Genomic DNA, 14,991 nt, shown 5'->3' with positions numbered 1-14,991 from the left:
GACCCCAGTGCCCGTCCCTGCACCTCCCCTGACCCCAGTGCCCGTCCCTGCACCTCCCCTGACCCCAGTGCCCGTCCCTGCACCTCCCCCGACCCCAGTGCCCGTCCCCACACCTCCCCCGACCCCCGGGTGCCCCGGCAGGCACTCACCGCAGACATCCTTCCTCCAGCCGCTGAGCAGCACGCCCTGGGCCGCACAGGCACGCACGTAGGAGGACAGGGCCGCACACATGCAATCCTCGCTCCTCTCGCAGTTGCACGTGTCGAACATGCAGTTCTGGGGGCGCAGGTCAGGGCGTCAGGGACCCCTCTGGTCCCTTGGGGCCCCTCAGCACCCACACCTTCTCCCACCAGCATCAGCTGAGTCCGAGGCTCATAGCTCTGCAGGTGGAGGCTCGGAGAGGAGGCTCTGGCCACCAGGAGAGAGCGCAGGCCAGGCCTGCACACAGGGGACCAGGGAGCTGGAAGGCTCAAAGGAGAGGAGGCCAGGAGGGTCTCCTGGAGACAGAGGGTCCGCCCCACACTTGTGAGAGGGGTGCCACACTTGGGGGCACTCTCTCTCTCTCCCCCCCCTCTCTATACACACACACACACACACACACACACACATCTACACATATGTGGGGCATGGGTGAGGCCCTTGCAGGTAGCCTTGAGCTCAAGTTGGCTGACATCCTCAGAAGTGGGGAAATGGACGGGTCGTGGATGGCAGCAAGGGCCCTCCCACGGCCTCCAGGACTTTGTTTTTAGTCGCGATTCTCCATTAGCTACCCCAGAAACCCTGGGCCAGGCAGCGGGGGGTGGGGGGGGGCTCCAGGGCTTCCCTGCCTCCCCCATGGCCACAGCCTCTCACCGAGTGGAAGGGCGCAGGGCTGACTGTGGAGTGGCAGGCCGAGAACACGCCCCTGGGGTCTGTCAGCAGTGAGCACCAGTGCTGGGCGTAGTTTTCTGGGGGACAGGTGGAATGTAGGGTTTCACCCTCTCCTGCCACTTGGAGCCTGCTCCCCTCCCCCTCCCTCCCCTTATCCCTCATGCCCCCTCCCTCCCCTCATGCCCCCTTCCTCCCCTCCCTCCCCTTATCCCTCATGCCCCCTCCCTTCCCTTCTTCCCTCTCCCTCCCCCTCCCTCCCCTTATCCCTTGTGCTCCCCTCCCCCCTTGCCCCCTCGAGCACTCCTGTGTACATGGAGTCCCCCCCTCTTTGCCCCCAAGGCCCCCATGACTAGGGTCAGGCATGGCTGTGCAGCAGCCAAGGCCACAGGGAGGCTACCGTTCTCCACGCTGAGCGAGCAGGGGTCCTCGAAGACGTTCTTGGAGTTGGGGCATGTCGCCTGGGTCTTCCAGGTGTTGGCAAAGGCAGCGCCTGTCCCCTCCACCACCCCGCTGAGGGCCGTGAAGTCGTCTGCCTGGTTCTGGTTGAAGTTCCCACACAGGCCTGGGAGCCAGGCGTGGAGGGGGGGGATTAGGGGAGGGGATCAGCCCGGTCGCGCCGGCCGTCCCCTGGGCCTGCACGCTCTGCGGGAGGGCACAGAGCCTCTTCCCCAGGTTGGCTACCGCAGACCAGCCATCGCCAGGCTGTGCTGAGTCAGCCGGCAGCTGCCCTGTGTGTGCTGGGGGCTCCTGGGGCCAGGGCGCCTCCGTGTTCCCACCCCTCTGGTGCTAGGGCTAGGTGGGGCCTCACTTCCCGGCCTCCCCAGAGCCCCCAGGGCCTCACCGCACATCTGGCCTTGGTGGGAGGGGTCCAGTCTGACAAACACCTGCATGAGGGGTACCAGCTGCACCTGCAGCTGCAGACCCAGGTGCGTCTGCACCACGACGAAGAAGGAGGAGGGGCTGAAGATGGTGATGTTGGCTGTGGGGGGAGCAGAGTCAGGCGAGCCAGAGCCGGCGGGCCACACAGCGCGGGGCTGACTGGCTAACCACCCCCCCACCCAGTCCCAACAGCTCCCAAGCCTTCCTGGCACCGCCGAGGGGACAGGAGCCAGATAGGAGTCTGAGCAGCCGAGAGTGTGCCCCCTGCCATGCTGAGTGACGGGGGGGGGGTACTCTGGAGCAGCCTGCGGGCAGACAGCTCTCCGGCTCTGGGAGTTGACCACCACCTCGGGGACGCAGCCCCAGGTAGTCCCGCACCTGCGGACAGCGGCAGCTGGGTGTAGATGGAGTTTATGAACACAGCGCCATTGGCCTGGATCTGGATGGCCTGGTGGGAAGGACAGAGCTCCGGTCAGCGGCCACCAGGCCCAGCCACGCCCTCCTGCCGTGGCAACGCCAGCCTGGGGCTCCCCTCAGCTCAAGCCAGCACCCCAGTCGCTGTGGGTCAGCTGAGGGCTGGGCAGTGAGGAGGGCCGGGGCCAGCTCCGGCCCAGCCCTGTGCTCACCGTGTCCCCGCCCTGCAGGCTCAGCGTCACGGTTTTCAGGCAATTCTCCGTGTCCGTCAGGCCGCACTTGCGCAGCTCGGCCAGCACGATGAAGGCGTTGTGGGTACATTTCTGTGGGGGGCCCCAAAGGCAGGGCTGAGCGCGGGCGGGGCTGCCCTGTGCGCTCAGCCCGCGCCCCCTGCCCATGTGCACGCTGCCTGTAGGTGCCAATGTGGCTGGGGGGTGCCTTGGACACCCATCCCCCCTCCCCCCACCGGGCAGCTCATCTCAGGCCCAACCACACTGACAGCCTTCACGGGGCTTGGGTCCCGGCCCAGCCTGGCCAGCCGCCACACCTCCACACGCTGCCCGCAGCCCCACCTTGGAAAGAACGTAGTTGCAGTCCCCATGCACATCGTAGAGCTTCTCATCATAGGTGGAGATGTGGGACCCACCCTGCACGGAGCAGGTGCCCGGGCACGGCAGGTCCTGGCACTGCCAGAGGCCTCCAGAGCAGGTGCTGCGAGGGGAGACCGTGAGTAGCGGGGGGGGGGGAGCAGGGGACGGGGTGAGCCTGCGGGCAGTGGGGGACAGAACGGGGGCGCGGCCGGCCTACCAGGATCTGCAGCTGGTGGAGAAGGAGGCCCCGGGGGCGTAGGTGCGGCCGCCGTGGGTGCAGTGGCACTGGGTCAGGGGCAGGCAGCCCGAGTGCCTGACGTCATCCAGCACCGTGCCTGGGGAGAAGTCTGTGTGAGCCGGCTGGCCCGTGCCTAGCCAGGGGTGCCGAGGCCCCCGGCAGGGCCACCAGCCCAGGGCCTCAGAGGAGACCCCAACCCGGGGGTGAGGGAAGGATTCCTACACTAGGATGCTTCTTGGAATGAACACTGAGCTCCTCTGAGCCAGCTCCCCTCCTGCTCAGGGCCCGTGACGCCTGATCTGTTCTCTCCACAGACTCCCGATGGCCAGTGTTCACCCCAGTAGGACCCCTGAGTGAGCAGTGGGTGCCCCCAGCTGTCAGCAAGGCCAGGGTTCAGTGCTGGAGACAGAGACCCCAAAGGCCACCCCGGAGGTAGGGCGCAGGGCGCAGGGCCTACCTGGAGGGCAGAAGCAGCCATCCATGCAGTGGTCACCACAGGTCTGGGAGCGCTGGGGGTTGGAGCAGGTGTCCACGCAGGGCGAGCCGCACTCCTGGTGCTGCATGTTGAGGGGGCACGTCCGGGCTGCAACACAGGGGTGTCCCGTCTGACCACGGTGGACAGAGGGAGTCGCACCCTGTGTCTGCCACTGTTCTCCAAAGTCCCTCACTTCATGTCCTCCAAAGTCCCTCATTCCATGTCCTCCAAAGTCCCTCACTCCATGTCCTCCAAAGTCCCTGACTCCATGTCCTCCAAAGTCCCTGACTCCATGTCCTCCAAAGTCCCTCACTCCATGTCCACCAAAGTCCCTGACTCCATGTCCTCCAAAGTCCCTCACTCCATGTCCTCCAAAGTCCCTGACTCCATGTCCTCCAAAGTCCCTCATTCCATGTCTTCCAAAGTCCCTGAGTCCATGTCCACTGAACTTCGTGACTCCCCATCCTCCAAACTCCCCGTAGCTGTGTCCACCAGCGTTCCTGGATGCCATCTTCTGGGTACAGAGGAAGCAAGAAGCAGAACCCAGCACCACGTGAGACCATGCTCCCATCTGGAGCTCTGGGGCAATGTCTTCTTGTTGTGCTTGGGGTCAGGTCCTCCATCTGGACCCAACAGGCCCCAAGTTCTCTCCACTGTCCAGTCCCTGTTGCCCACCTCATGTTGACACCACCCTCCTGCCAGGTTTCGGACACCAGTCTGGCCCCGATGTGGACCCTGGTAGGACACTCACGGCAGAGGTCAGGAGCCCTCCAATTCTGCGGCTGACCCCCTGCGTGGGCACACTGGCGGGAGTACTCGGCAAAGGTGGCACATGGGCAGGTGGGGCAGCGGCACAGGTCCTGGATACAGGCGGTCACGTACACGCTGGCGTCCACCAGTGTGTTGCAGTCTGCAAAGGCCGGGCCAAGTAGGGTATGGCGGCAGGTGTCCTCCTGGGGAGCACAGGGAAGTTGGCCACCCTCTCCCCCCAGGCAGAGGGGTCAGGACAGTCCATGGGGAGCATCTTCTTTCTTTCCAGTTTCCTGCCACCCACTCGTGTCAGTTTATCCATCTGCCCACACACCCACCCATCCATCCACCCATCCATCCATCCACTCATTTGTCCATCTGTACATACCATCTGTCCACCCATCTGTTTAGCCATCATCCATCCATTCATTCATCATCAATTTGCCCATTCATCTGTCATCCATCTATCTATCCATCCATCACCCATCATCCATCCATCTATCCATCCATCCATCCATTTGTCATCCATCCATCCATCCATCATCAATCCATCCTCCATCCACCCATTATCCATCATCCATCCATCTATCCATCCATCCATCCATCCATCATCCATCCATCCATCTGTCATCAACTTGACCATTCATTTGTTATCATATCCATCTCCATTCATCCATCATCCATCCATCCATCCTCCATCCACCCATCATCCATCATCCATCCATCCATCCATCCATCATCTATCCATCATCCATCATCAACTTGACTATTCATCTGTCATCATCTATCCATCCTCCATTCATCCATCATCCATCCACCCATCTATCCATCCATCCATCATCTATTCATCCACCCACCCATCATCCATCATCCATCCATCCTTCATCCATCCATCCTTCATCCATCCATCCATCACTAATTTGACTATTCATCTGTCATCATGTATCCATCCTCCATCCACCCATCATCCATCATCCACCCATCTGTCCATTGACCTATTGTTCTATCCATCCATGCTGAGCTTGCTGCTCTGAGATGCAAAGATCTCCTTGGTTAGTGGAGTGTCCCAACTCTGGACACCCCTCAGCTCTCCAGAACAGCCTCCAGAAGAGGCTCCCTCCTCCCTGGCTAGCAGCTCAGAGGACAGGAGCAGATGTGCTGCTTCCCCTTGGGCAGCCCAAGTGGGTTCTGCAGTCCTTGTTGACTCCTAGATTGGCCCATGCGGGCCCAAGTTCCCAGGCTTTGCCAGCATTCTTTCACAGCTCAGGGCTCAGGGACTCTGCTAGTTTGGGGATTCCTGGGGAAGGCCCTCCCTGTTCCTGGGAGGGGTTCTGGCCCTGCAATCTCCGTGTCTGGTGCGCCTGGCCAGCCCAGTGCGGGCACATGCAGGACCGAGGTCCACGGGCTCCACACATGTCCAAGATGGAGCTGCACATGCAGGGTTCTCCCCCCTCCGGGGTTCATCCTGCCCGCCATGGGCGCCCATCCCGCCTGACCCCTTCGGGCCTAACAGAGCCTCACAGGGCAGAGGCCATTTCCCTCTGTGCTGGGCCAGGCCCCGCCCGCGCCGGCCCTCCTGCCTGTCCCCCTGCCTGCACCGGCTGGCCCCGGCCCCGTGGGGGCTCTCACCCCATCTGTGCAGTTGTCAGCTGCTGAGGGCAGAGGGTCTGGGCACTGCTCCGTGGGACCGTCCATCTTCTGTAGGTTCCCAAACTGGAGAGGGGTCAGTTTGACGTCTGCCGGGCGGGGAGAAGCACCGTCACCGACCCCGCGGGCTCGGACCCCGCGGGCTGGGACCCGGAGTGGGCTGCCTGAGGTGGCGTCAGGCCCGGCCCCACCCACACCCAGACGCCACGCGCCCGGTGGACCATCGCCCTGTGTCTGCTCCTCCACCGGGGCCGGCCCTGGGCCTGCGCACACTCACTGTGGGCGTAGAACTCGTGGATGTCGGGGAGCCCGTTGAAGTCCCCGCAGAGCCCACAGGTCTGGTTGGCATACTTGGGGTCCAGCTGCAGCTATGGGGAGGCGGTGCGTTCAGGGACTTGGGTTCCCCCCTCCCTGGGGGCCCTTCTCCCGACCCAGCCTGGGCCTGGGGGCTGTGGGGCATCCTCAGCCCCCCTCCCTGGGGGCCCTTCTCCCGACCCAGCCTGGGCCTGGGGCCTGTGGGGCATCCTCACCGCCCCTCCCTGGGGGCCCTTCTCCCGACCCAGCCTGGGCCTGGGGGCTGTGGGGCATCCTCACCAGAGCACTGTCTCCTCCGTTCCACATGAAGGTCAGGGTCAGGCGGATGTTGACCTTGATGTAGTCGCTGCTCTGCTCCACCAGGAGGCCGGCACGGCTGTAGGGCAGCTCCACCCTAGGCAGAAAGTTCTGGTCCTCCCTCTGCCCAGTGCCCTCCCACGAGCTCTGAGGGGCCCTACCCGCGCCCTACAGTGGACCCGCTGGACTCCGGAGGGCCGGGCCTTGGCAGGGTCCCCCCGGGGCCCAGCTCACCGGCGCCCATCCACCAAGACAGAGCCGTTCCCCAGCTCTAGCACCAGCCCCTGGGCCTTGAGGACCACGCGGGTGACCACAGGCCTGGACCCTGCCAGGCCGCGGCGCAGCTGCACGTTGAAGTCCTCGTAGGTGGCGGCGCAGTGCGCGGAGAACACGTAGTTGCAGAGGCCGGGGAAGCGGAAGACGCGGCCGTCGAAGGTCTTGTAGTGGAAGTCGCTCCAGGTGCTGCACACCCGCCCGTTGTGCGCAGGGTTCAGGGCTGCGGGGAACCAGTGCGGGGCTCAGGGCTGTGTGGGAAGCCTCGTGGTGGGGGACCCAGCCCCCGCCCGCTGGGGGCCCCTGGCACCAGGCTCCCACACGCGCAGCAAGGAAGCGACTCCTGTGCGGATGGCCACAGCCCGCCCTACCTCTCTGCTGCTCCGAGCTGTGAGGAGGCTCAGAGCCCCTCCCCACGAGGGACAGCCGCCCCCCGCCCCGCAGGACCCAGCCACCGCGCCGCAGGTGAGGCCCGGCCAGCCCGCCCCTCCCTGGCCAGCTGCGGCGCCATCCACTCACGGCTCGTGTGGAAGATGCTCATGGGTGGGATGAAGGTCAGGTGGCGGGCAGGTGAGGACATGGCAGGTGGGGACATGGGGTGGACTGCGGGAGGAGAGACCCATGTGGCCAGTGGCCCAGGACACCTTTCCAGGCCCCGCCCACTTCGGTGCCCGCCCTGGGGACTTTCGGCAGCCAGAACTCGCAAGCCGTCCTGTTGCTCCTGCCCCCAACCCCTGCCACCTCCCGTCTGCCTTGGGGACGGCTGCCACTGTGTCACACGGTGTACACGGCCGCTGCTCTGCGCTCCCTCCGTCCGTGACACTCAGCCCTGAGCTCAGGACGCCTCCCGTGGGAGAGGCCAGGGAGGGACTCCGCAAAAGGCCTTTGCCTCCATCCCCAGTGCCCAGCCCTTCTGCCTGCTCAGGAGAGCCCTCACCACACAGCCGGGACCTGTACGTCATACCTCTGCCCACACGCGGGCTGTCCACCATGGGCTCTGGGTTCCCCGGACTCGGCTCTGCCTGGCCCTGGATCTCTGCAGAAAAGGGGGAGCGGGTCAGCGGGGGGCCGATGTACCAGCCGCCCCAGACCAGGCCGCCGCCCTGGCCGCAAGGGCCTACTTGAAGCATGGGGACAAGCTGTGATTCAGGGCCACGTCCCCTCCCATTGGCACAGGGACCCAGTGACCCTGTGTCAGCTGTCCCTCGGGGCCTCAGGTGCTCGGTTCTGCCTGCAGCCCGAGCCTGCCCCTCGGGGACCCCGTTGTGGCTCATCTGCACTCGGGGTGGCACCCCATCCCAGGAGAGACGGGGCAGATGCCCTCCCGGCTCAAGGAAGAAAACGAATCAGGAAGCAGAGCTGATCCCAGACCGCAGCTGCTCAGGGAGGGATTCAGCCACCATCCCTCGAGGGGCAGGGAGGACAAAGACGAGCATTGTGGAGAGACCCAAGCGTGACTTAGCAGCAGCCTGGGTGCTGGGCTGGCCTCCAGCTGGAACCATGAGTCAGGACAGGGTGGCCCTTGGTGAAGGAATGGCTGCCCGGACTGGCCTGGACTGTCCACCACCAGAAGGACAGGTTTCCTCCACAGCCTGACCATGGAGGCCTGGTCAGAGGCGCCGGCAGGACCCGGTTTACCCCGAGGGCCTTGGTCCCCAGCCCTGGAAGTGACTCCACATGGCCAGCTGCTCACAGCAGTGCCACAATGCTTGGCTTCCTGGTGAACTTTCCCAGCCGTGTCCACGGCACTTGGAAATGACAGGCCTGCTCACGCATCTCTCCTTCCCAGAGCCCCGTGGACTGAATTTCCCAGGTGCACAGCCGCTCCTCTGTCCACCCCTGGATCAGGCTGAGCGGCTGTCACCTGCCGGCCCCGGTGACAGCAAGGCTGAGGGACCCAGGAGCCCCCCCAGGTCACAGCATCTCCCACCCCTCAGGCCCCACTCGGTACAGGCCCTCCTGGGCCAGAGTGCTTGGTCAGCATCGCCTGTCCTAGGCAGTGCTGGCCAGCAACCAGCCCGCTCCGCCTTGGCCCGCTCGGTGCCTTCCATTGTGCATCGGATGTGATGTGGTGGCCTTGGTCCCCAGCCACCACTGGGACTGAAGCCCCTGTCCCAGCATGCCAAACTGCCTCAGGAGCCAAATGAGCATGGCAAGGTGACTCTCAGCCCAGCTTCCCTATGTCCCCATGGGAGCTGCTGCAGACACCCTCCCCCAAACCCGGTCCCCAAGGAAGGGAGACATCTTTGCCCATTCCACAGGTAAGGCAGCCCGGGGCCGAGACCCACTGCTCAGACCTGGAGCCCAACAGAGGGCAGGGTTTGGGGATTGTGCCCTCCGGCAGCTGCCGGGACTCCGGGCCAGCCCGGCCTGCTTACTGTGGGCCCTGTGGGTGTCGGCTGGGCCCGGACGGTCTTTCTCTGTTCACAGTTTAGCACTGTGGCCTTCTCAGGGCAGACAGCACCCGTGGGTACAGGACCCACATGGGCTCCAGGTTTGAGCTGCACTGGTGCCGTGGCCGCCTGGGGGGGGGGGCGGGAGGACTGCTTGGGGGCCGTGATCCCGGCCACGGGGGGCAGGGCAGGGCTGCTGTGGTGCTGCTCCCTGGAATGGAACCTCTCCGACCCAGAGAGACCCCATTCCTGTCCCTTCTAAGAGCCTCTTGGGGTCTCCTCAAGGGGCCTTAGGTTAAGTTGGGGCACCCACCTTCTCTCCAGCACCCCATCCCGGCCTGGGCTCTGCTCCTGACGCCGTGTCGGCCCCTGCGTGGGGCACGGGCCGAGCCAGAGCTGGTGGGACTCTCAGGCCAGGGCCCCTGGGACCCGCCTGGAGACGCTCCCCGGTGCGAGCCCCCGCCGGAAGCTGGCCTGGGTCTGGGGGGCCTGACCTTACCTGCTGGCCTCACCATGAGCAGGGCCGTGAGGGCCCACGCCAGCACCTGGCTCCCGCTGCCGGTGGCCATCCTGGGGGCGGCACGGCAGTCAGGCACAGCGGGCAAGGCGCTCTCTCCCTGGGGGCCTGGGCTTATGTAGCAGAACAGTTTGGCTCAGGGCCCAGGTCCTAGGCCACACAGATCACTGTCCACTCCCCGGGCAGCCACGTGTGTTTGCTCTTGGGGAGGGGCTGCAGCAGGAAAGAGACCTGGACGAGGAAGGATTTGTGGCGACACCGGACAGGACACCCCCACCCCCTGCAGCTTGAGAACCGTGGGGCCGGGCGGAGCCGGCCCGGCTGGATGGGGAGCCCTGGGAGGGCAGGACCAGGGGTGAAGGGCTGGGGCCTCGTCCCATGTTGGCCCCAGGAGTGACCATGGGGCCCAGCACTTGTCCCAAGGCCTCGGCAGGCGGGGGTGAGGCTGGGCCTGAGCCTTGGTGCTCGCTGCTCTGGGAGCAGACAGGAAGTCCGGGGCTCCTCACTCTGGAGTGCCCTCAGCCAGGCACTGGGGGTCGAGGGGGCCCTGCGGTCCCAGGGGAGTCCCCTCACAGACCAAGGAGCAGCTGGGGCCCATCCAGGGGCTGTTGGGCCTGGCTCTGGTAGACCTCCTCCTCGGCCCAGGCCAATGAACTGCCCGGTGCACCGAGGCTGGAGGGGGGGGGTCTCGGGGCTCCTGACCACGCTGCTCTCCTGGCTGCCCCCCCGGGCCGAACCGCTGTGGGCAGAGTGGGCGGCTTGGGAGGTGACAGCCCGGTCCTGTCATGCAGGCCTGAGCACTGTGGCAACCCCTCAGATGGACCCAGAGGGGCGGGGGACGTGGGAGCCAATAGGGTGCAGGGGTCACAGTGGAGTTGGGGGCAGTGGGGTGTGCAGGGGTCACAGGGGGTTGCGGGGTCACAGTGGGGTGTGCAGGGGTCACAGTGGGGTGTGTGGGGTCACAGTGGGGTGTGGGGGTCACACAGGGGTATGTGGGGTCACAGTGGGGTGCGGGGGTCACACAGGGGTATGTGGGATCACAGTGGGGTGTGGGAGTCACAGTGGGGTGTGCAGGGGTCACAGTGGGGTGCAGGGGTCACAGTGGGATGTGGGGTCACAGTGGGGTGTACAGGGTCACAGTGGGGTGCAGGGGTCACAGTGGGGTGCGGGGGTCACGGGTATGTGGGGGTCACAGTGGGGTGCGGGGGTCACATGGGTATGTGGGATCACAGTGGGGTGTGGGGGTCACACAGGGGTATGTGAGATCACAGTGGGGTGTGCAGGGGGTCACAGTGGGGTGTGGGAGTCACAGTGGGGTGTGCAGGGGTCACAGTGGGGTGTGGGGTCACAGTGGGGTGTGGGTCGCAGTGGTGTCACAGTGGGGTGTGGGGTCACAGTGTGGTCACAGTGGGATGTGGGGTCACAGTGGGGTGTGCAGGGGGGTCACAGTGGGTTGTGCGGGGTCACAGTGGGTGTGGGGTGCAGGGGTCACAGTGGGGTGCAGGGGTCACAGTGGGGTGTGGGGTCACAGTGTGGTGTGCGGGAGGTCACAGTGTGGTGAGCGGGAGGTCACAGTGGTGTGCGGGGTCACAGTGGGGTGCAGGGGTCACAGTGGTGTCACAGTGGGGTGTGGGGTCACAGTGTGGTGTGCGGGATGTCACAGTGTGGTGAGCGGGAGGTCACAGTGGGGTGCGGGGTCACAGTGGGATGCAGGGGTCACAGTGGTGTCACAGTGGGGTGTGATGTCACAGTGTGGTGTGCGGGAGGTCACAGTGGGGTGTGGGGTCACAGTGGGGTGCGGGGTCACAGTGGTGTCACAGTGGGGTGTGGGGTCACAGTGTGGTGTGCGGGGTCACAGTGGGGTGTGGGGTCACAGTGTGGTGAGCGGGAGGTCACAGTGGGGTGCGGGGTCACAGTGGTGTCACAGTGGGGTGTGATGTCACAGTGTGGTGTGTGGGAGGTCACAGTGGGGTGCGGGGTCACAGTGGGGTGTGGGAGGTCACAGTGTGGTCACAGTGGGGTGTGGGGTCACAGTGTGGTGTGCGGGAGGTCACAGTGGGGTGCGGGGTCACAGTGGTGTCACAGTGGGGTGTGGGGTCACAGTGTGGTGAGCGGAAGGTCACAGTGGGGTGCGGGGTCACAGTGGTGTCACAGTGGGGTGTGGGGTCACAGTGTGGTGTGTGGGAGGTCACAGTGTGGTGAGCGGGAGGTCACAGTGGGGTGCGGGGTCACAGTGGGGTGTGGGGTCACAGTGTGGTGAGCGGGAGGTCACAGTGGGGTGCGGGGTCACAGTGGTGTCACAGTGGGGTGTGATGTCACAGTGTGGTGTGCGGGAGGTCACAGTGGGGTGCGGGGTCACAGTGGGGTGCAGGCTGACAGTGGGAGCAGGGCCGCGGTGGGGCGTGAGGCGAGCCCGCGGGCTGTGGTGGAATGCAGCCGCAGGGCCCTTCCAGGGGCTGCGGTCTGGTTGTGAGGATGAGCCCACGGAAGGGGGCGCTGGGAGAGGGCAGAGCCAAGGAACTCCGGGGTTGGACGTCAGGCCGGGCCGGCGGAAGGGCTCACCGCGGAGCCCTGCCACAGTCCTTTTTGGGTCCACTATTTTTCACTTATTTTTCATATTCGTTTTGTGAGGCCCGGGCCTTGGTCCGCTGTTTGTGCTTTCTCTCCTAGCGGAGTGACAGACGCACACCACCACAGCCAGGTTTTCACTGGTTGAGGTGGAGTCTGGGGAACTTTGCCTGGATGGCCTCCACCCCTCACCTCCCAACCTCAGCCTCCTGAGTAACTAGAAATGGCAGGCCTGAGCTCTGTGTCTGGCTCTAAGGTATCTGAACCTCTTCCTATTCAGTAGCTGCCTGCTGTCAAAAAAAAAACAAACCCAAAGGAAAACCCTACAAATAGCAAGCGCTGCGAGGATCTGGAGCCTGGGACCCTGCTCTGTCCAGGGGAGGAAAATGCTGCTGTAGAGAATTCTGGCCGGTCCCCCAGCAAGTCACGCATAGAACTTCCATGCGGCCTCGCGATTCTACATGTAGTGGGTGTTCCGAAGACTGGGATGTGGGCTCAGATGCGGCGCACCCCACCACGTGCCACCTGCGCAGACCATGCAACCCAGGGTCCTGGGCCGAATGGGCGGAACAGCAGCAGCATAATGTGGAGGCGGATCCGTGCCAAACCGGTGTGCCGAGGTCACGCACGAGCCAGTCCCCACAGGGCCGCTCCCTGTCTGCTCTGTGAAGTCCCCACAGGTGGGAAAGTGGGCTGCCAGGGAGGGACCCGGTGTTTAATGGGGACAGAATTTCCGTGTGGGAAAACAAAAGTTCTGGAAGCAGCCGTGTGATGGTTGCACAACACGGTGAGCGTGATTACTTGCTGGCCCTGGGTGGTGTGCTTACGCATGATGTAGGGGCCGGGTTCTGCTCACGTAGATTCTCCCACAACAATACTTTCAAAGGGCTTTTGACACATTTGACTGATGGTCACCCTGACATGATGGATGACCCCACTCTGCCTGGGCTTCCTGGGAGCCCCGGGGACTGGACCCCGCCTCTCACCCTTGTCCCAGGTGTCCCAGGCGGTGGCGCTGGCCTGTGGCGGGGCCCACTAGGGGGCCTGGTGAGGGCCGGGTCTGGGCCCAGATCTCAGCAGAGCCTCTGACCTCCACTCTAGATGCTGCCCGGGGCCGGGGCCAGGCCGGGGCTGGGCTGCTGGCTCCTTGCCAAACCTGCCGTTCCCAAAGTCGGGAGGCCCAGGTTTGGGGCTTTAGGGTCCTCGAGGTTCTCTTTGGTATCTGGCCTGCAGCCAAACAACATGGCCGGAGGGGCTCGGGGCCTCAGGACAGTCTGAAGAGAAGGCTGTGCCCCCTGCCCGGCTGGCCTGGGCTCTGGGCTTCCCGCTGGACCCCTCTCCTGGGCTGCGGTGCACTCACAGGCTGGGCAGCAGTGGTGATCCTCACACCACGGGGTGTGTGTGTGTGTTGTGCCCGCTGCCTGGCTGGCCACCTGCGAAGCCCTCCACCCACTCCCGCCTCTGAGGGTGTCAGTCCCTGTGGCAGCGGGTCAGAGCGGTCAGGGCTCATTGTCTGCTCCTCCGGCCCCACCCAGGAGGACGCTCAGCAGGGTCACGCCGGAGTCGGGACGGACAGCCGCAGTCCCCACCCGCAAGTCCTGCCTTTGTCCCGGAGCGCTTTCCTCGGCCAGGCCGGCACCGCAGGGGGGGCGCGGCCGAGGGGCAGCTGCTGTTGTGACATCCCGGATGCGCCTAGGCCCGGCCTGTTTGCTCAGCCTGCTGGGGAGCTGGCCTCTTCACAGTTGAGGGAGCGGGAAGCCGAGGAGGACCCAGTGCACAGAGCTGCTGGCCGGCCGCTTCCCCGGGGGTGGGGTGTCTGTGCCAGGAACCTGGCCAGCCGGGCGGCCCCCGGCCTCATTCCAGCCGCTGCTGACTCTGGGCCAGGCAGAACAAAGGGAATGTGCTGGGCTGCGCCCTGGACAGGCTCCAGGGCCGGACAGAGCCTGCGCTGGGCTTGCTCACCAGGACTGAGGGGCTCTGGGCTTAGGGAGTTTCCTGGGACTCCATGCGCTCCAGGGGACCCCTTGGGTCCTGCGGTCCACCCCCCCTCCCCAACCGGTCCAGCCGGCGCCCCGGTGGGAGCAGCGATTAGGAGTGGGCGGATGGATCACCCCGTTCCTAGCAACTCAGTCCCCGAACCACCCTGTCTGTGACCGGGCTCTGCCCGCCACCCTGTATAGCCCAACCGGAACCCCCACTGCCAGTCCAGTCCTCCCTAGATCCCTCCCTGCCCGTCCTCCCAATCATGGTCCTCTCTCTACCCCCATCTCTCTCTCTCTGTCTTTCTCTGTCTCTATGTCTCTGTCTCTGTGTCTCTTTGTCTGTCTCTGTCTCTCTCAAACTGACAAGTCCGGCTCCTGCTGGAGCTGTACTGGGCAGGGGCCGGGCAGGGACCAGGACAACGATGCCCTGCCTTCAAGGTATATGACATCGAGGCTCTTGGGAATAGAAATGGGGTTCCCAGGACCCACGAGCAGATGATGGCTCTGTGTGGGGCAGGGCAGGCAACCGATCCAGGCAAGGCCCTCCCAGAGAGGCCCTGCAGTGCCGAGGCCCTAGGGCCCGTGCTGAGGTTGGGGCTGGGGTGCAGGGGTGAGGGACAGCAGGTGTGGTGGGCAGGTTAGACGGGGGACAAGTTCTCAAATTCTACCAATTCTGCGTCTGAGGAATGGCAGTACTGGTTGTGGATTTAAAGCAGTTAAACCATAGGAGGTGTGCGCATGAGTGCGTGCATATGTGTGCATGCGCGTGTGCGTGTGCGTGCG

The 14,991-nt window shown here is 64.6% G+C and overlaps 1 protein-coding gene across 1 annotated transcript in view; it reads right to left on the bottom strand.

The window, feature by feature from the left end:
* The window catches only part of Muc5b (mucin 5B, oligomeric mucus/gel-forming), a 43,950-nt gene extending 33,912 nt beyond the window's left edge, over window positions 1–10,038 (bottom strand). Inside the window, exons 1-18 of the mRNA XM_013033358.1 lie at window positions 9,890–10,038; window positions 9,641–9,711; window positions 7,713–7,784; window positions 7,268–7,351; window positions 6,710–6,971; window positions 6,458–6,572; window positions 6,141–6,231; window positions 5,846–5,952; window positions 4,218–4,419; window positions 3,449–3,574; window positions 2,971–3,088; window positions 2,736–2,874; window positions 2,376–2,486; window positions 2,128–2,197; window positions 1,712–1,849; window positions 1,268–1,432; window positions 853–947; window positions 150–276 (exon numbers count right to left, since the gene is read on the bottom strand). Coding sequence (XP_012888812.1) covers window positions 150–276; window positions 853–947; window positions 1,268–1,432; window positions 1,712–1,849; window positions 2,128–2,197; window positions 2,376–2,486; window positions 2,736–2,874; window positions 2,971–3,088; window positions 3,449–3,574; window positions 4,218–4,419; window positions 5,846–5,952; window positions 6,141–6,231; window positions 6,458–6,572; window positions 6,710–6,971; window positions 7,268–7,351; window positions 7,713–7,784; window positions 9,641–9,711; window positions 9,890–10,038 — 2,242 coding nt within the window. The remainder of the gene's footprint in view (window positions 1–149; window positions 277–852; window positions 948–1,267; window positions 1,433–1,711; window positions 1,850–2,127; window positions 2,198–2,375; window positions 2,487–2,735; window positions 2,875–2,970; window positions 3,089–3,448; window positions 3,575–4,217; window positions 4,420–5,845; window positions 5,953–6,140; window positions 6,232–6,457; window positions 6,573–6,709; window positions 6,972–7,267; window positions 7,352–7,712; window positions 7,785–9,640; window positions 9,712–9,889) is intronic.
* Window positions 10,039–14,991: the final 4,953 nt, after the last annotated feature.

Source organism: Dipodomys ordii, unplaced genomic scaffold (genome assembly GCF_000151885.1).
Source record: "Dipodomys ordii isolate 6190 unplaced genomic scaffold, Dord_2.0 Scaffold166, whole genome shotgun sequence".
Taxonomy (NCBI): Eukaryota; Metazoa; Chordata; class Mammalia; order Rodentia; family Heteromyidae; genus Dipodomys; species Dipodomys ordii.
This window is presented reverse-complemented; position numbering and strand designations above follow the sequence as displayed.